Here is a 21,096-nt window from a genome sequence, read left to right as displayed (position 1 = left end):
ACATGGTGCAGAATTTGGAGGAGGAAGAGCAGTTGGAAGTGAAGGAGGACATAGACTTAGCTCAGGTAGGGGATGAGGCTGATAGAGCGAAAATGTCAATGACTATGACACTAGCCATGACTACCAACTGTTGCAGTTGGGTTACGATAATGAAACCATGGGGCTCTCAGTTGTGCTGGCGAGCATGGCAAGTTGTATGCTGCAATGCTTGTGGGAAGACAAGTGTATTGTTTACATGAAGCAAAGTGATTATTACTTGCTAGCCATGCTTTTAAGACCCTCGCTATAAAAGCAAAATGGGGAATTTTTTTCCAGCTTCCAAAATGGAATCCACATTGGCCTACTACTAGAATAAACTCTGTAACCTGCTCTGCAAAGCTTTCGCCCAGCAAACATCTGGAACTTGAATTACTGACCAGCAGACGCATTATCCCACCTGTACCAGTGTTAGGGCTACAACAAGTAGCACATGGCAGCAGCAGCAGCAACATCTACATTATATTTGACCTGATGGACCAGATATTTTTTTGCCATTGCAACAACATGTCACATTTTATCAAACACGGCATCTGAACAGTCAGGTTCAGTTGTACCTAGGCTGTGTCCTTTCTAAGGCAGATACCTTGAGCCCTGATCCCATGGATTTCTGGTTCAACATATTAGACTAGTGGCAGGAACTGGCAAATTTACTTTGAGGGTACCGACATGTCCAGCCTACAGTGTCATGTCAAAGATGGTATTCAGTGCAGCCTGTGGATTTGTCAAACTAAAGCAGACTAGTTTATCTGACACAAACTAACCTAAAATTTGTCACAATGAATCCGGCATGATTCAATGCAGACTTCCAATCGCTGACAGCTGATGCCATCTACACTGTTTTGCCGCTAGTGCCGATGGGCCACACTCTGCTGAGCATCTAGTCACTGTCCATCATGTCATCTATACTATAGTACTGTTGCTGCCACTTTTGGCCCTAAACTGCCAATAATCTTTTTGCCTGCCCCATCTTAACTCTCTGCCATGCTGCTACTGATGCAGCAACACCTTCTACACAACTCCTGGCTGCCCTCTGTGTTTTATAGTGCTTGACCGTACTACTTCTGTGTGCTACTGCTGTTTTGTCTCCAGAAATGTGATAATTTTTGGAAGGCTTGAATAAAAGCCTTTGTAATTGCTTAATGAGTTTGTGATTAGCGGACCAAAAAAAGGGAATTTTTTTTTCACTTCTAGCTGAGAGGTCATTACTTCTCCACATTCAAAACAGTACATTACACCCAGGCCCGGCGTCAGCCTGGGCAAGTGCCGGGGCCCTGAGCAGGCGGAGGGGCCCACTTGCCATCGGGCACTCCGGTGTGCTATGGGACCCGTGAGCTGAGGAAAGCGGTGCCAGCGCCCACCCCGGCCCCCTCCCCCTCCCCCCTGCTTACTCAGGGTCCAGGCAGCTGGCACAATACTTTCCTCTCCCCATGCCTCCGCAGCAGGTCCTGTCTCTTCCGCGGCTGCTGCACTGTGACGTCTCAGGTCAGAGGGTGCGGTGACGTCTTTCCACCTCGCCCTCTCCTGAGCAGTCACAGCACAGAGCGGGAAGACTGCGACATGGGTGAGGAGTGCGGAGCAGCGGCAGCGATGAGAGCAGCGGCAGCAAGTGAGGTGAGTATTTTATTTTTTTATGTATGGAGGCATTAGGCATTATATGGGGGCACCTGCATGGGGCATTTTATGGGGGCACAGCCTGCATGGGGTTATTATAAGGGGACACAGCATGAGGCATTATATGGGGGAACCTGCATGGGGCATTATATAGGGCCACAGCCTGCATGGGGCATTATATGGGGGCACAGCCTGCATGGGGCATTATATGGGGGCACAGCCTGCATGGGGCATTATATAGGGGCACAGCCTGCATGGGGCATTATATTGGGGCCAGTATTCTGCATGGGGCATTATATAGGGGCCAGTATTCTGTATGGAACATTATATGGGGGGGGCAGTATTCTGTATGGAGCATTATATGGGGACCAGTATCCAGTATGGAGCATTATATGGGGGCCAGTATTTTGTATCGAGCATTATATGGGGACCAGTATCCTGTATGGAGCGTTATATGGGGGCCAGTATTCTGTATGAAGCCTTATATGGGGGCCAGTATCCTATTTGGAGCATTATATGGGTTCCATTATTCTGTATGGAGCATTATATGGGGCCCATAATACTGTATGGAGGACTCTGTGCTGCCCATAATGCTATATGGAGGACTATGTGGTACCCATAATACTGTATGGAGAACTATGTGGTGCCTATAATACTGTATGGAGGACTCTGTGGTGCCTAAAATACTGTATGGAGGACTATACTGTCCGGTCTGCACTGTGAGGATTCGCCGGTTTCTGAGCTATTGTAAAATTTACATTAGATATCACTCATGTAATGTAAGAAGTAAGTGACATCTTTGGCCTTGTACTATATCTATATTTCTCTGCAGTATCTGTGCATTATGAATCGTGGTATGTATTAAAGGGGCCCACTGAGACTCTTTCGCCCAGGGCCCACAAAAATCTGGAGCCGGCCCTGATTACATCTATTTTGTCTCCCTATTTAAAGGAATAATTCGTGGATGGCTTATTAAGCCGTTTCTGACATTAGACATATCCATATGTTCCTGTGGCCTGGTACTTATTGACCGGGGACGTATGAATACAACCAGGCTCTGTGCGCACGATCGCCGCCAGGTGTCAGCTGATTCTGACAGCTGACACCTGGCACTCAGTGCCAGGACCTGTGCCTGCACCGCTCCCGACACTTTAACCCCCTAAATGCTGGGATCACTGCGATCGTAGCATTTAGCGAACAAGCAGAGGGACAGAAGACTCTCTACTCTTGGATTGGATACCCCGTGATGTCATCGTGGGGTCCCGATCATTGCCATGGTGATATGTCGTCATGACGACATCCGGGTCACCATTCACTAGCAAGTTAGTTAGATCATGCGCAGTGCATGATCTAACCAACTTGAGTCTGCAGCACTGACAGGTTAGAAGGTTTAGCAGTGATCTTGTATTGCTATACCTTATAGCTGCAATCAGACTGTAGGAAATGAAAGTCCCATAGTGGGACAAAGTAAAAAAGTTGTAAAAATATAAAAAAAATATATATACACTGCTCAAAAAAATAAAGGGAACACTCAAATAACACATGCAACCCCACACCATTACTGACCCACTGCCAAACCGGTCATGCTGAAGGATGTAGCAGGCAGCAGATAGCTCTCCACGGCGTCTCCAGACTCTGTCACGTTTGTCACATGTGCTCAGTGTGACCCTGCTTTCATCTGTGAAGAGCACAGGGTGCCAGTGGCGACTTTGCCAATCCTGGTGTTCTGTGCATTTCTTTGGAGGGCCGCACAGCCCTCCATGTGCTCGCCAGAGGTACCGAGATTAGATCCTCAGACCCCTTGTGAGACCATATGCTGGTGCGGTTGGCCTTGGATTCCTCCTAATGCGGGACAATGCCAGGCCTCATGTGGCTGGAGTGTTTCAGCAGTTCCTGCAAGATGAAGGCATTGAAGCTATGGACTGGCCCGCCCGTTCCCCAGACCTGAATCCGATTGAGCACATCTGGGACATAATGTCTCGTTCCATCCACCAACAGACTGTCCAGGAGTTGGCGGATGCTTTAGTCCAGGTCTGGGAGGAGATCCCACAGGAGACCATCCGCAACCTCATCAGGAGCATGCCCAGGCATTGTAGGGAGATCATATAGGCACGTGGAGGCCACACACAATACTGAGCCTCATTTTGACTTGTTTTAAGGACATTACATCAAAGTTGGATCAGCCTGTAGTGGGTTTTTCCACTTTAATTTTGGGGGTGACTCCAAATCCAGGCCTCCATTGGTTAATAAATTTTATTTCCATTGATGATTTTTGTGTGATTTTGTTGTCAGCACATTCAACTTTGTACATAGGTTTTTTTAAAACATTATAAAAATTCAAATCACTTTCCTTTTCAGCTGCAGCCATAAAAGTCTGGTCTATCAAAAAAGAAATTACCGTGTTTTTCGGACTACAGAACGCACTGTTTTCCTCAAATATTGGAGGAAAGTGGGGGGTGCGTCTTATGCTTATATTTATATATATATATATATATATATATATATATATATATATATATATATATATATATATATATATATATATATATGTGGGTTGTAGTGAATACTCATGGTCTTCAATAGCGGGCACACGTGACCGCTGGCTGCAGCAGGAGCCGCGTTACGGATACAGTGTGCGCGCTGTTAAGCATAGTGAATGGTCACTGCTCCCCACGCACACAGTCCCGGCATGGGGAGCAATGACTATTCCTGCGCAGCATCTCACAGTGTGTGGGCGCATGGCAGTTACGCCATGCGTGGCTCACACAGTGAGATCCCTGTCAGCAGCAGAGCAGGACACTGCACCTGGAGCAGAGAGGTGGATATAATTGTCTATTTTTTTTGTGTGTGCAGCGTGATTGGACTCAGGGGGTGCCATGCATTAACAGGAAGAGGGATGAGGGGGCCATATACATACCAGAATGAGGGATGAAGGGTGCCATACATACCAGGAAGAGGGATGAGGTGGGGCCATACATACCAGGATGAGGGATGAAGGGTGCCATACATACCAGGATGAGTGGTATCATACATACCAGGAAGAGGGATGAGAGGTGCCATAAATACCAGGAAGAGGAATGAGGGGGGCCATACATACCAGGATGAGGGATGAAGGGTGCCATACATACCAGGAAGCGTGATGAGGGATACCATACATACCAAGAAGAGGGATGAGATGGGGCCACATACCAGGAAGATGGATGAGGGGGGCTATACATACCAGGATGAGGGGTACCATACATACGAGGAAGAGGAATAAGGGGGGCCATACATACCAGGATGAGGGATGAAGGGTGCCATACATACCAGGATGAGGGATGAAGGGTGCCATACATACCAGGATTATGGGTACCATACATACCAGGAAGATGGATGAGAGTGCCATAAATACCAAGAAGATGGATGAAGGGGCCATGCATACCAGGATGAGGGATAAAGGGTGCCATGCATACCAGGAAGAAGGGTGCCATGCATACCAGGAAGAGGAATGAGGGGGGCCATACATACCAGGAAGAGGGATGAGGGGTGCCATACATACCAGAAAGAGGGATGAGGGGGGCCATACGTACCAGGATGAAGGGTGCAATACATACCAGGAAGAGGGATGAGGGGTGCCATGCATATTGGGATAGGGCTGAGGGCCAAGTATAACAGGAAAGAGTGGGCCATATATACCAGGATGGGGAATATTAACAGGATTGGGGAACATTACCCCTATAACAATGTCAGCTGCAGACCCCCTCCCCGTAACACGGTATCATGACCACATTTTTTGCTTAAATTATTTTTTATATTTTCCTCCTCTAAAACTTATGTGCGTCTTATGGTCCAGTGCATCTTACAGTCCGAAAAATACGGTAAATAACCTGATCAATAAAGAGAAGAAAAATTGAAATGCCAGAATTGCAGTTTTTCAGTAGTTGCAATCACGTGAAAAAAATGCAATAAGATGCAATCAAAACCTCATATCTACCTCAAAATAATATTAATAAATACATGTCAAACTATCGTTACATGTCAATGAACATGGCGACACGAGAATTTTTTTTCCGAGCTTCCACATTTTTTTTCGACACAAATAAAAAATAAAGTATATGCAAGTTTGGTATTGCTGTAATCAAACTGACCAAGAGAATCCTGTTTCCAGGTCATTTTTTATCACATAATGAACGCAGTAGAATCAACCCCCACCCAGCCCCGAAAACAAGTGCAGAATTGTAGGGTTTTTTTGCTATTTTGTCAAGCTTGGAATTTTTTTTCCTGTTTTCCAGCACATTGAAAGGTAAACTGAATATTACAAGTCATCCTGCAAAAAAATGTGTGAAGAAAAATAAAAAAACTATGGCTCTTGGAAGAAGGGGGAAAAAATATCGCCCTGTTTTTTTAAGGATTAAAAAATACACCGTTACATAGGTTGAAAAAAGACCTAGGTCCATCAAGTTAAACCTTCCTCCCCCAACTACACATTGTGCTAAATTATCTATAACTCACAATTCCATTTTTGCTGAGAAAATCGTCCAGCACTTTTTTGAAAGCGGTTATAGTGTCTGCCATTAGTTCCTCTTGTGGTAGGACATTCCACAGTCTGACTGTAAAGAACCCTTTCCTGTTTAGCTGCCGCAATCGCTTTCTTCCACCTGTAATGAGTGCCCCCTGGTCCTTATTATGGTCTTTGGATGGAACAAGTCATTTGCAAGTCCTTTGTACTGACCACACATATACAGTGGTGGCCAAAAGTATTGGCACCCCTGCAATTCTGTCAGATAATACTCAGTTTCTTCCTGAAAATTATTGCAATCACAAATTTTGGTATTATCTTCATTTAATTTGCTTGCAAGGAAAAAACACAAAAGAGAATGAAGCAAAAATCAAATCATTGATCATTTCACACACAACTCCAAAAATGGGCCAGACAAAAGTATTGGCACCCTCAGGCTAATACTTGGTTGCACAACCTTTAGCCAAAACAACTGCGAACAACCGCTTCCGGTAACCATCAATGAGTTTCTTACAATGCTCTGCTGGAATTGTAGACCATTCTTCTTTGGCAAACTGCTCCAGGTCCCTGATATTTGAAGGGTGCCATTTTGAGATCTCTCCACAGGTGTTCTATGGGATTCTGGTCTGGACTCATTGCTGGCCTCCTTAGAAGTCTCCAGTGCTTTTTCTCAAACCATTTTATAGTGCTTTTAGTAGTGTGTTTTGGGTCATTGTCCTGCTGGAAGACCCATGGCCTCTGAGGGAGACCCAGCTTTCTCAAACTGGGCCCTACATTATGCTGCAAAATTTGTTGGTAGTCTTCAGACTTCATAATGCCATGCACACGGTCAAGCAGTCCAGTGCCAGAGGCAGCAAAGCAACCCCAAAACATCAGGGAACCTCCGCCATGTTTGACTGTAGGGACCGTGTTCTTTTCTTTGAATGCCTCTTTTTTTTCCCTGTATACTCTATGTTGATGCTTTTTCCCAAAATGCTCTACTTTTGTCTCATCTGACCAGAGAACATTCTTCCAAAACGTTTTAGGCTTTCTCGGGTAAGTTTTGGCAAACTCCAGCCTGGCTTTTTTATGTCTCGATGTAAGAAGTGGGGTCTTCCTGGGTATCCTACCATACAGTCCCTTTTCACTCAGACGCCAAAGGATAGTACGGGTTGACACTGTTGTACCCTCGGACTGCAGGGCAGCTTGAACTTGTTTGGATGTTAGTCGAGGTTCTTTATCCACCATCCGCACAATCTTGCGTTGAAATCTCTCGTCAATTTTTCTTTTCCGTTCACATCTAGGGAGGTTAGCCACAGTGCCATGGGCTTTAAACTTCTTGATGACACTGCGCATGGAAGACACAGGAACATTCAGGTCTTTGGAGACCGTCTTGTAGCCTTGAGATTGCTCATGATTCCTCACAATTTGGTTTCTCAAGTCCTCAGACAGTTCTTTGGTCTTCTTTCTTTTCTCCATGCTCAATGTGGTACACACAAGGACTCAGGACAGAGGTTGAGTCAACTTTAATCCATGTTAACTGGCTGCAAGTGTGATTTAGTTATTGCCAACACCTGTTAGGTGCCACAGGTAAGTTATAGGTGCTGTTAATTACACGAATTATAGAAGCATCACATGATTTTTCAAACAGTGCCAATACTTTTGTCCACCCCCTTTTTTAGGTTTGGTGTGGAATTATATCCAATTTGGCTTTAGGACAATTATTTTTGTGTTTTTTCATTGAAGACAAATTAAATGAAGATAATACCAAAGAATTTGTGATTGCAAACATTTTCAGGAAGAAACTGAGTATTATCTGACAGAATTGTAGGGGTGCCAATACTTTTGGCCACCACTGTATTTATACATGTAAAAGAGATCCCCTCTGAGGCGTCCTTTTTCTAAACTAAACAAGCTCAACTTTTTCAACCCCTCATCATATGAGAGGCCTTCCATTCCTTGTAATAATCTAGTTGCCACCTTTGAACTGACTGTAACTTCTGAATATCCTTTTTAAAATGTGGATCCCAAAACTGTATCCCATATTCCAGATGTGGCCTTACCAGTGATTTAAAAAGAAGTAATGTTGGTATTTTCACAGTAAGTATATGATCGTGTTAAGGTGGTGTTTGAGTAGGCTTGTGCTTCATTAATGTTAAGTTCTATCTCTTCCCTCCCACCCCCAACACCTTGATTAACAGCCAAAACCTTTCTAAAACCTGAGCATGTCTGCCATGATCTACTATAGATATAATGTTCTCATGTACAAAATTACCCTTGGTGAACTTTGTTTTTGAAACAATTGGTATTAAAATCTACACATCTGGTCAGAGTTCATATGACAAATTTCTGCAGCATGTGGATAAAATATGTTCAGATAACATCCACATTTTTACTACTGTAATCCAGAGTATTTGCATCCTGAGTGAAGGTACACAGAATATTTTTATCACACTCATTGTTCTGTTTCAGATTGCTATAAAATTTTGACATTTTCGAATGTAGATGTAATTAAGTATGAAATTAAAGTGTCTCTTCAAAATAAATTACTGAAAATATTATGTTCAATGGATTAATAAGAATTTTGTAACTTTTGTGGGGTTTTTTTTTTAGACATGAAGCGTATGGTCAGCAGTATGGAGGACAAGGACCACCTTCAGGGCAACCAACATATGGAGGGCACCAACCAGGAATGTATCCTCAACAAGTAAGGCTTTTAGAATTGTTAATGAAAAAATATTGTAATAGTAAACATTTTTTTCTCATGTTTGTATATCTATTCATCCTAATATAAGTGTTTAAATATGGCAAACCTCCAAATTAAATAATAGCTTATGTGTAAGATTTGAGATTCCTTATGGACAAACTGGCTTCCATTGAACTCAGTCAGGGGCAGATATAACACTGGTGCAGCTCTGCAGAGATCCAAGAGGTAAGGGGGCCCACTTCCATAGTTGCAAGCAGCTTCAGCCACAGATATAAAAAGGGACACATTATAATGAGGTATTGGACTGCAAAGTTATAGCACAGGGGCTCTTTTCAGTCTGCCCATGAACTCGGTGCCACAGTATGTGTGACTGTTCTCAAAGACACTTTCTAAAGGAACACACTAACCAGTGGTTGCATAGTGCTTAAAGTGATATATTTCGTAGGTATGAGCTTAAGTGATGGCAGAGCCCCGGCTGTCAGTCAGCAGCAGTGCCCACACTTGACACTTTGCACTGACGAGGGGCAGTACCCCGAAACACAGTGTCTGCAAATTGAGTTTCTGGTCTTGGCTTTTATCCTAAGTCATGTGATAAGGCTCGTTAAAGGGTCGATATTGACTTTTAGGATTGCTACTTCCTATAGGTGGCACTAGAGTTGAAGTTCTCTTCCTCTCTGAAGAAACAATTTGCATATTTCCCAGAGGAGCATTGCGGCTTGAAAAGACTCCTCACCTGACGTCCTTAGCATGTTGCTCTCCGCAAGGAGAAACGTTACTTCTTAGATTAAGCTGGTAATGAAATACTTAAAAGCATTGGGTGTGGATGGACCCAAATCTAGACATAATCTTACAAAAAGTGAAATGGATTGCCTTTGTAAACTGGAGACGGAACATGAAATAGCCATCAAACCGTCAGACAAATGAGGGAACGTGGTGATTATGAAACCTCAGACTATGTGCCAGGCCCTTTTGGAGGAGGATATGGGATACAGGAAACTACCCAATAACCCTTTAAAAGAGTTCCAACGTGATTTAAAATCTCTAGTAGACAATGGCTTTGCACAGGGAGTCATTGTTAAAAATGAACATGATTTCCTGATCCCTGAGTTTCCAGTAATGACCATGTTTTATAGTTTGCTTATGATATATAAAGGCACTAACCCACTAAAAGGGAGACCAATAGTCTCGGGTGTTGGAAGTCTCACCCAGAATCTTGGCATTTATGTGGATTGTTTTTTTGAGACCTTTTGTTGATTCCCTAAATTCCCATGTGCGTGACACAACGGAATTATTAAACAAATTGGACGGATTGATGCTTGACCTCAACATGATCCTGGGAAGTATCAACGTCGAGGCCCTGTATTCTTCCATTCCACCCAAAATGGGCCTGATGACTGTGGACTATTACTTAAAAACAAGGCACTGCCAATAGAGAAAACATGATGATTTTGTCATGAAGGCACTGGAATCCTGCCTAACAAAAAAGGTTTTTCTTTTTGACTGGAAGTACTTACACCATCTCAGGGGCAGAGCTATGGGGAGCCCCAGTGCCCACTTTTATGCTAATTTGCTCTTGGGCTGATGGGAGGAAGCTGTAGTCTGTGGGGATACGCCATCTCCAGGGGCCGATAAGATTGCTATATGGTTACGTTATATAGATGATGTTTTCGTCATCTGGAAAGGTAATGCATCTGATTTTGTGTGGAGTCTCAATGTAAATAATCTGAGGCTTTGTTTCACTTCTGAAAAAACTCCCTTGAGATTACCATTTCTGGATATCCTCATACAGAGAGATGAGAGAGGGGAACTTTTCACTACCACCTATAGAAAACCAACATCAACAAGTTCTCTCTTGAGATAGGACAGTAATCACCCTGTCCCTTTCAAAAATGGAATTAGGTCAATACATGATGATTAGAACAAATCGCTTGAATCCCCAGTCTTTTGAACAACAGGCCAATGACCTCAGAAGAAGGTTACCAGAAAGGGGCTATCCTCAGAAAGTGCTGAGAGAAGCATATAAGGAGACTGTTAAGAAAGACCCTAGTCTTCTTTTTTACTTACTTACTCAAGTCGATCTAAGGAGGTTACAGACAACCTCAAAGGGAACCTGCCATGTCATTTGGAGCATGTAAACTGTCCCAGGGCCGTTGTTAGTGATGGAATGTCCATCACTAACACGGTTTTTTCATGAAAATTGGGGCTATAATCCTTTGCTAAAACCACTTTATATACTTCCATCTTACTTGCTCTTTTAGTCATAGAGTTGTTCTTTATTGCATTCAGTCAGGCTTGTCGCCTCCCACTCAATTTGAATCATGTCCCCTGGTTTGCGCCGACGTCACATGAATATTCGTTCAAATTCTGCGCTTGTGCACTGTGTAGTGTGAGCCACACTTGCGCAGTGTGTATGCCAGTATCCGCGCTTGCACAATATGTATTCTGAATGCTAATATATACCTATGTATAGGGAATACACTTTGAATGAATGATCTAATGCCTCCTGTGTTCCCTGAATATTTTTAACCTTGGAGGAATCCCCTGCACAATTCTCTATAATTAACTACACTGCCCATATTATTAGGTTGTTTAGTATGGTATGGTTGCACTTTTTAGTATAATATGGTTGCACTTTCCCCTTGAAAAATCCACCATATGCATTTCAATGAGGAAATGCGTACCCTAATACATGACAGGCTTATTACTTTAGACAGCCTGTCCTCTCAGACGGTTGTGACGCGTCATGAACGCTCCTCCCCTGTCCAAGAGTATTGTGACATTCTCTAAGCAGATTCCACGTGGTCATATCTGGAGCGCCCACCGGAAGTGACATAAGCGTGTCACAGCCGCCTGTTTGCTTTCCAGGACCCGGATATGCGTTCCAGTGACCATATATACGGCCTGCAATCTGGAAATGACGTCACGTTAAGAGCACTGATTAATCCAAAGCGGTAACTATAAAATGAGTGATCCCTTAGAGCCATATTAGCATCCTGACATATATTACCCAGGTTGGATGATAATCCGGAATTGTGGCATGATGAGACACAATACTTCCTTAACTCCCCTGATGAATCTAGGAAAAGAAACACGATGAGATAAAAGGAACCATGAATGACCCATAAGTTTGCATAAGCATATGGATGTATGAAAAAGCCATGTTGATGGGGTGACAGAATCCGGGTTTACATATAAGGTTTCTGACCTGGTGATTATTTTCTAATATAGTAGCTGGCTACGTAGATCAGATCTATTTAATAGGTCAGTGTTTGGTTTTCTTTCGGATGATGAGAGGTATACGACCAAAAAAACTATCCTGTGCTATTTATGTTGCTGACCCTAGACCTAACAATCTGTGAGTAATTAAAAAAAAAAAAAGCCCTTTCTCTTGTTTTTATGTGGTTGTGGTTCACATTAGAATAGCCATACCATGTCCCTGCCTGTCTTCTACATAGTACTGTTGCTGCTAGTCCAATGTCTCATGCTGAGCGGGTCATCTACTCCTTGTCCGTTATACCAACTATACTGCCTGGGATACTGTTGCTGGCCCTGACATCTTGACTGAACCATGACATTTTTCTACAATTCTGCTTCTGCTGCTGCTATTGCACAGTCAATTCAGTCACACATCTCCTTGCTAACCATTGTGTTTATAGCTATACTGTACAGTTGTTGGCAAGTGTGCTCTTTGCGATACACAAAAATGGAACTGCTCCCAAAATTGGGCTAATTTTTAGCATGGTTTGTTGACACAAGTCATTGCCTCTTCACGGCTAGCCTGTTCCTGCTCCTTAAATAAAATAATATTTTTTAGATGGCTTAATAAAAAGCCTTTGAAATTGTTTAAATAACATTGAGACTAGCAAGTATATTGTGGATCCCTAAAAAATTATAATTTTCTCACTCTAAGTTGAGAAGCCATTACTTTTGACTCTTAAAATAGCATACCTGTTTTAACTCCATAAATAAACAAATCATTTTTTGAAAGCTTGTAAAAAGCTATTGCTTCTTCATTTATCAAAGAAAAAAAGCTCTTGGTACTTTACAAATAGGGATAATTTTTGCACCCCCTGTGTATATAAACACCAGCAAGGCAAGTATCTGTGCAAAAAAGGGAATTAAGCTACTTAAAAAGTTTGCTTCTACGATGTGTTGTTAACTAGTGATAAGTGAGCGTGCTCGGTACTCGCCCAAGCATCTCACTGCTCGACATGCTCGGCTAGTATTTCCGGGATGCTCGGGCGGGAGCTCGGGTCCCCGCCCCGAATATTTGGCGCTCTTTAGACAGCCAATTAACATGCAGGGATTGCTTGCCATGCACTGTAATGCCGTAGCCATGTTGGTTGTGGCATTACAATGGTTGGCTGGCTGCATAGCGTCATCGGGTCTATATAAGACCTGGTGACCCTATGCTCGTCATGGTCTACCCCAGAAATAGGCAGAGTAGGGAGAGGTGCTGCTGAGTGAGGGACAGAATTGTTAGTTTAATAGTTAGGTATAGGTATTCCACAGCAAGATATATATCCATCTGAACCAGCAATCCTTCTGAGGGTCTAATCCAGCTGCATATATTACTGGTGATAGCAGGAATTAGGCAGGCAGGGTTTGTGGACAGTGTATACAGCACAATAAGGTCCATTGCACGTTCTGTCAGCTGTTGTTGTTAAAAATATCCATAGCCCTACATATCAGGGCTATTATTTTTTTTTTTGCTCTTAATCCTGATTATTTGCTTAAAAAGCAATACAGTACACCATTTTACTGCTCCATTTGCTTGTTAGCAGAATACAGCCAATTTTTTTGATTTTATTCGAATTGCTGTATTGTGTAAGCAGAGAAACTTTTCCATCATCAGATGTGATCCCATATTACTGCGGTAATAATACAGACATTTTGTGGAACGTGCCAAATATTACACTCCGGTTAAAGTCAGCCACCTGTGTTTTGTTGAACCTATTCACACTTTGTCGCTGACCAATACCACATCTATAAGGCCACTTCCTAAAACCGTGGTCATCAGACATGATCCCATAATACTGCCGTAATATGTGTGACATTTTATGGAGCATGCCACATATTACACTCCAGTTAAAGTCTGCCAGTTGTGTGTTGTTCAACCTATTCACACTTGGTTGCTGACAAATACCATACTACAAGGCTAGTGCCTAAAACCGTGGTGATCAGACGTGATTCCTTATTACTGTGCTAATAATACAGATTTTTTTGGGAGCGTGTCAAATATTATACTCCATTTAAAGTATGGCAGCTGTGTGTTGTTGAACTTAATCACACCTGGTTGCTGACTAATACTAAGTGTACTACAAGGCCAGTTGCTAAAACCGTGGTCATCAGACGTATCAGATATTACTGCAGTAGTAATACTGAAAATTTTAGGGAACGTGTCAAATATTATACTCTATTTAAAGTATGCCAGTTGTGTGTTCAAACCTATTCACAGTTGGTCGCTGATCAATCGCATATTACAAGGCCAGTGCCTAAAACCGTGGTTATCAGATGTGATCCCATATTACTGTGGTAATAATTGTGACATTTTTTGGAGCATGCCAAATATTACACTCCATTTAAAGTCTGCCAGTTGTGTGTTGTTCAAACCTATTTATACTTGGTCACTGACCAATTGTATATTTGTAAACAATGTTGTCACAGTATTACGCCACTTTTTTACGGACTGACAGTAAACCATACAAAAATGATGCTAAAATGGATTTTGCTGAAAGAAATGTTAAGAAACCTTCTTTGCTGGGTCATGACTTGTATATAAGGCCAAATAAAAAAAAGTTATGGACTGTGGAAGAGATTTATACAACCAGAATGAACACTCATCTCAAGCTGATGATACCACCTAGCTGCACCTGTCCCTTTCTTAAATGCATCTAAAAACGGTATCAATAGGGAATAGAATCGATTTGTAATTTTTTTCTGCAGCACCAGCAGCACGCAGTATAAGGCAATAATACCTGGCTGGATCGGTGTAATACGCTATCCATACTGCGATAGCTCACCCATAAACAAATTTCAGATAAGACCGGTAATATTCTAGAATATAAAATCTATTTGAATTGTCTTAACCATTATTAAGGAGTGGGTCTCCTATACTGTTATTGCGAATGCAGCAATTGCAAGGGATGCCAAACTTAGGACGCACTCAATACACATTTGAAGAGATGAAAAAATAAATAAATAAAAAACTATAAAAATACAGCAGGCTCTTTAGTATAAAAACCAGACTCGCCAATGTAACCTGAATGTAATCACATTCTACAGCTCCTGCACCACCTCCTCCTCTTTGGCCTCCATCATGACCTCATCAGTTGGAAGCTGGAAGCACTGCCTCGGCCAAGCGGTAACAGGCTGTGCTGAAGATAATATTCTTAGCTGACATAACGCACACCGCCGCAGAGTTGTTGACAGCTGCAACAGAGCAGGCAGATCTGTGGCTCTCACCGCTGAACATAGTCAGGCATAGTCGTGTGTGACAATGGCCGGAACCTGGTGGCGGAGAAATGACAGCCGGAGTAGATACGGTTTCCCTCTATGCCAGTCTTTTCACCGACCTAAAGAATATGGCTGTGGTGAAATACAACTCTCACCAACAAGCAGCCCTGGCTAAGAAAAGTGTGTGTGAATGTTTACAAACACTCTATGGCTGCTTTTTTTTTTTACTGTGGACTGACTTTAGCAATCTATAATACTTAAGATCTGCAATCTGGCACCTTGGCAAAGCCCAATTCTGTTCTCCCTTTGATAGCTAACAAACAGGTCATCCTGGAGAAACTTTCACCTACTGCCACTCAGTGTCTTGAGCTCCTTTGTGAGAAACTAATGTTTGGGCAGCCAGTCTACCAAATAAAATTCCTGAGATGGAAATTGTGGATGGCTTTGCTTCTGGTACTGGGTGCTAGTACCAAACCATGGCGTGCCTTAATTCACTGGAAATATTTCTGGCTGATTGGAGACAAGCTCATTCCCTAAGAAAAGTACCAGTGTCACAGAACGAAAAGGGGATGTCCAGCGGACGGCACAACACGTAGGTGCAACGGGAGATAGAGGGGGAATGAGGGTTCTAGCAGTAGGGAACTAGGGAAGGGACACCTCCTGACACTAACCTGTGTCTGTCCCTAATCTCCCCTATCGTTCCTAGACATGTCCCCCCACCCCTCCCCCAGTGCTCGATCATGTGCCTAAGCCCTCGCTTGCCCTGGATTCAACCTGGCTAGTGCGCAGGCCAGTGAGATCCTAGTCTCACCACTACAATAGGACAACACAAGGAAGGGAAGACAAACAATGGGAAGATAACAACATAAAATACACTTATCTCTCCAATGGAAGACTTCACCGCTGTAATAGCAATGAACACCACAGCTTCTCCAGAGACTGGCTCCTTCAAAGAGGTCTGCATAGAATGAACTATAACTGGTGGCCAGCTGATGAATCATGTGGCTATTTAAAGGGAGGTGGGAGTGGCACCAACTAACATCAGCTGACCGCTAACAAAAGGCTGTCAGATAGAGACTAACAGTAACCCTTGCTGGACCAAAAGGAAAAAAATGAAAAACTACTTTTAGGCCTAAAAGGCAAAATTTCCACAAAAAAAAAAAAAATTTCCCGTATCCGCTCATTCCTCAAACCATAATCTGCAAAAACACTAGTGCGTGCCCTCATCATTTCCTGCCTCAACTACTGCAACCTCCTGCTCTGTGGCCTCCCTTCTAACACTCTCACACCCCTCCAATCTATCCTAAACTCTGCGGCCCGACTAACCACCCTTCCCCCCGCTATTTCCAGGCCTCTCCTCTCTGTCAATCCCTTCACTGGCTCCCCATTGGCCAGAACCTTCAGTTCAAATTCCTAACCTTGGCATACAAAGCCATCCACAACCTGTCTCTTCCTTACATCGGTGACCTTCTCTCCCAGTACATACCTACACGCAACCTCTGATCCTCACAAGATCTCCTTCTCTAGTCCCCTCTTATTGTCACTGGTGTGTCAGGTTTGACAGACAGCCATACGGGTTCCAGCTTTGGAAAGTCGCTGCGTTTGGCCTTGCAAACATCTTCCTGATCCTTTCATGATCCTTCTCTCTCTAGGACCCAGCGGTGATCCTCACCTTGCTTGGGGATTATACCATTAGGACCCAGCGGTGATCATTATCTTCTGCTGCTAATTACCACACCCTTGCTGTATCCTTAAGTGCACTCAGTTTCTCCAGAGTGCTTGGTGATAGACTGTTCTTATCTATTCAGGCTTCGAATTCTAGTAGTCGGCTAGAATTTTCTTTGGAGTTCCGTCATGGATTGTTAGTTTGTTTTCCCCAGTGTCCTTTTTAAGTTAAGTGTATTACCTTGTTTATTTCCCTTGTGTGTACTTTAGTTTGCAGTGGGGCTGACTAGTGCTCACCCCTCCCTACCAAGGGCCTAGCTTTAGGGTCCGCTAGGGCCAGGTTTGCTGCTTGGCGATAGGTGCAGAACCTATATAGGGTCAATAGGGGAGTCAGGTTTTGTCGTTTGAGCTGTTTAGGGGTCGCCACTTTCCATTTCCCCACTTGTAGGGCACCCTTCCCTTTTCCTGTCGTTATACACTGGGTTTTCCCCATACCCAGTGTTACACTTATCCCCTCTTTCCACTATCGCATTCCAGATTATTGTAATTGTTTTTGCTATGTATACCCCTTTTTCACATGTAAGGCGCTCTAATAATAAATAATAATAATGTGGTCCAGACTCACGGCTACTGAGACTGGACCATGTGGAAGACTGGATGGTGGTGGTTGAAAACTGACTTTAAGCATTATTTATTTACCTGTTATGCAACCAATAACCTTTTCACACTGGTCTGGCTTCGAGAGTGATATTCCGCGGTCCCCTCGCAAGTGGGACAGGAAGCTAGGTCGACATGATGTGGGTGATTGTTGTTCTCCCTCAGTTTCATCTTGCCCACCTCCTCTGCCTCTGCATGCACCATCACGTCCACTTCCCCGTCCCTTGCCTTGTCCATTTGAAATGAAGTTTGATATTTTTCACATTGCCAAAAATGTCTGTATTATTACCGCAGTAATATAGGATCACGTCTGATGACCACGGTTTTAGGCAGTGACTTGGGAGTCTGAGATGCTTTCAGAGGTCTTCCCCTTGCTGTTCCTATGTCTTTTCAGCACTGTATGGATGTGTCTGATCATGTCTCACACACCACATGGCCAGATGAGGTAGTAAAATGTTAACATGATATTTACTGGTGAATGTATTTTTCACTGTTGAAAGCAATGCAAAGGTGAAAAAATTGCATCAAAAACGCTTCGTGTGAATATAGCCCAAGTTGTGGAGGAGCATTTTTTTTTGGAGGGGGGGGGGGGTATTTATTTTGCCTTATTTTCAACTATTAAGTTTCTTAACATTTTTTCCAGGAAAATCCATCATGATTTTGTTTTATACTAATATTCCCAAATGGAAAAATTATTTATCATAGAGGATACTCAAAAGACTTAAGCCTGATACTATGTTCCACATACCATTAAGTTTAAGTAGAACTAAGAGTATTTTACCCAAAATTGATCTTTATTGAAATAATTAAAAATAGTATAAAATAAGTGAAAGTGCATACCATGAAAGCGATGGTTTAGTACATCAATAGATTCAATAGTCAAGGCACCTTTTTAGGTCCCAAATAAATAGTAAATAATTAAATTATCTAAATTACAAGGGAATGAATCAACCTGTAGGCAGTAAAGTGATTCTGTGCAGTATTTATATTTCAAAGCTCAAGCTGTTTCTGCTAGGTAACAGTGCGTCCCTTCAAAGTGTAATCAGTATGATGTGCAAATCTGCATGTAACAGAGGTTCAATCACTCTGAGTTGGTAATTACCTGGTATTAGATGATTAGATAGTGCACACAAGCACTTTACTGCCTACCTGTTGATACAATCCCTTGTACTTTAGATTTAATTATTTACTATTTATTTGGGACCTAAAGCGATGTCTTGACTATTGATTCTATTGATGTACTAAACCCTCGGTTTCATGGTATGCACTTTCATTTATTTTATACTATTTTTAATTATTTCAATAAAGATCAATTTGGGTAAAATACTCTTAGTTCTACTCAAACGTAATGGTTTGTGGAACATAGTGTCATGTATTGGTTTTGTTTTTGTACCTTTTATTGTGAGTCCTTAAAAGTGTTGTAATACTCTGACAACATTGTTCACAGTGACCTGGGTGTCAGAGATGCTTCCAGGGGTCTTCCCCATGCTGTTCCCATGTCATTTCAGCACTGTTCCCAATGCTTTTGAAATTTTTAGGCCCCCTGCAGACCGCCGGGGGGGGGGCGGAAAAATAAAAGTTTCTGATTGACTTACATTGGGCTTGATGCTCGGGTCGAGCACCTGAGCATTACGATTTGCTCAACCCAAGAAACAAGCTCCCGAGCATTTTAGTGCTCGCTCATCTCTAATGTTAACCACTTCCTCCCAGCCCGATTTCACCTTTTTGACTAGGCAAATTTTTCAATTTTCACCAGTGTCAGTTTATGAAGTTATAACTCTGAAACGTTTCACTGTATCCCAGTGATTCTGAAACTGTTTTTTCGTGAAATGTTGTACTTAATGTTAGTGGTAAATTTAGGTTCATATTTTTTGGGTTTATTTATGAAAATAACAAAAAATTTACAAAAAATTGGAAAATTTTGCGATTTTTAAACTTTGAATTTTTATGCCCTTAAACCAGATAGTTATACCACACAAAATCGCTAATAAATAACATTTACCACATGTCTACTTCACATCAGCATCATTTTTGAAACATATTTTTTTTGGTAGGAAGTTACAAGGGTTAAAATTTTATCAACAATTTCTCATTTTCCAACAAAATTTACAAAACCAATTTTTTTTTAGGGACCACATCCCATTGGGAGGGGGGGGGGCTATGTGACAGGAAATACAAAAAAGTGGTAACATTTTAAAAACTATACCCCTCAAAGTGCTCAAAACCACATTCAAGAAGTTTATTATCCGTTTAGGGGATTCACCGGAATTAAAGTAATGTGGAAGGAAAAAATGAAAACTTTAAACTTTTTTCCTACAAAAATATTGCTTTAGTCCAAAATGTGCATTTTCAAAAGGGTACCAAGAGTAAATGGACAATACAACTTGTTGTGCAGTTTCTCCTGAGTACACAGATACCCCATATATGGTGAAAAAGTACTGTCTGAGCGCACGGCAGGGCTCGGAAAGGTAGGAGTACCATTCAACTTTTGGAGCACAAAATTGGCTGGAATAGATAGCGGATGCCATGTCACATTTTCAGAGCCCCTGATGTGCCTAAACAGTGGAAACACCCCACAAAATACACTATTTTGGAAACTACAACCCCCAAAAATCACTTATCTAGATGTGTAGTGAGCACCTTGAACCCCATAGATACTTAAGGCTATGTGCCTACAATGCGTTTTTTAAGCGTTTCCGCAGCGGCAATTCCGCAGCAGAAACGCTTAAAAAAACGCTTGGTAGAAGTTCTGCCATGTTCCCCAATGATAATCCGCATGTGCTGTGCACATGCTGCGGAAATTTCCGCTGTGAATTATCATTGCGGAAAAATACGCAGCACTACCAATTATTTTGCGGAACGTTTTCACCGCCATTGACTTGCATTGGAACGCGTGGAATCCGCATCACTGCATCTGTACATGCGGATTCCATATCATCTTCATCATGCCAAATATAATTTAGCTGTAACTGCTGCTGCTGCTGCAGTCTCGACTATTTTTTTTTTTTTTTTTAGCCCTCTGCATAATTACAGCTTTAGAATGTGCCCTAATTCTGAATTAAGCCAGTTCTGGCAGCGCCCCTACCACCATGGCTCACAGAGCCAGCAACAAAGCTTGGCATTAGAATCGGATCATCCATCTCACAGAGGTGGACTGTTCATCTCTTCCAATAAATCGACTGGAAAAAGTTGCTCTAGTGTATTAACTTCCTTAGCTCCTGGGGTGCTATTGGTTAGGAGACTAATGGGCTGAACGTAAACTGAGGTCATTAGGGAATGGAAATTCCACTTTGTACAACATTGTGTCGACGTGGCCTGTCACAGGTTTACTGCGACAGAGAGGAGCCAGAAAACCGCAGTGTCTTGATTCCTCCTACTCTTGCACTCATTAGAAGCCTTTCACCTTCAGTATAAATGGTGCGGGTTTCTTTTAGCAGTGCAGGGGTTAATCAGCTGCTGAGATTTTTTAGAAGCTTCACAGGGT

At 42.5% G+C, this 21,096-nt stretch overlaps 1 protein-coding gene across 11 annotated transcripts in view; it reads left to right on the top strand.

Annotated features, from left to right (window-relative positions):
• Window positions 1-21,096, top strand: part of ARID1B (AT-rich interaction domain 1B) — a 712,135-nt gene that overhangs the window by 646,159 nt on the left and 44,880 nt on the right. For all 11 annotated transcript variants that reach the window (XM_073672421.1, XM_073672423.1, XM_073672420.1 and 8 more), the window contains one exon: window positions 8,741-8,834. In XM_073672421.1, the coding sequence (XP_073528522.1) occupies window positions 8,741-8,834 (94 nt within the window). The remainder of the gene's footprint in view (window positions 1-8,740; window positions 8,835-21,096) is intronic.

Source organism: Phyllobates terribilis, unplaced genomic scaffold, assembly GCF_046119375.1.
Source record: "Phyllobates terribilis strain yellow unplaced genomic scaffold, ASM4611937v1 Scaffold_3__8_contigs__length_932513732, whole genome shotgun sequence".
Classification (NCBI taxonomy): Eukaryota; Metazoa; Chordata; class Amphibia; order Anura; family Dendrobatidae; genus Phyllobates; species Phyllobates terribilis.
Note: the sequence above shows the minus strand (reverse complement) of the source record. Positions and strands in the feature narration are given on the sequence as shown.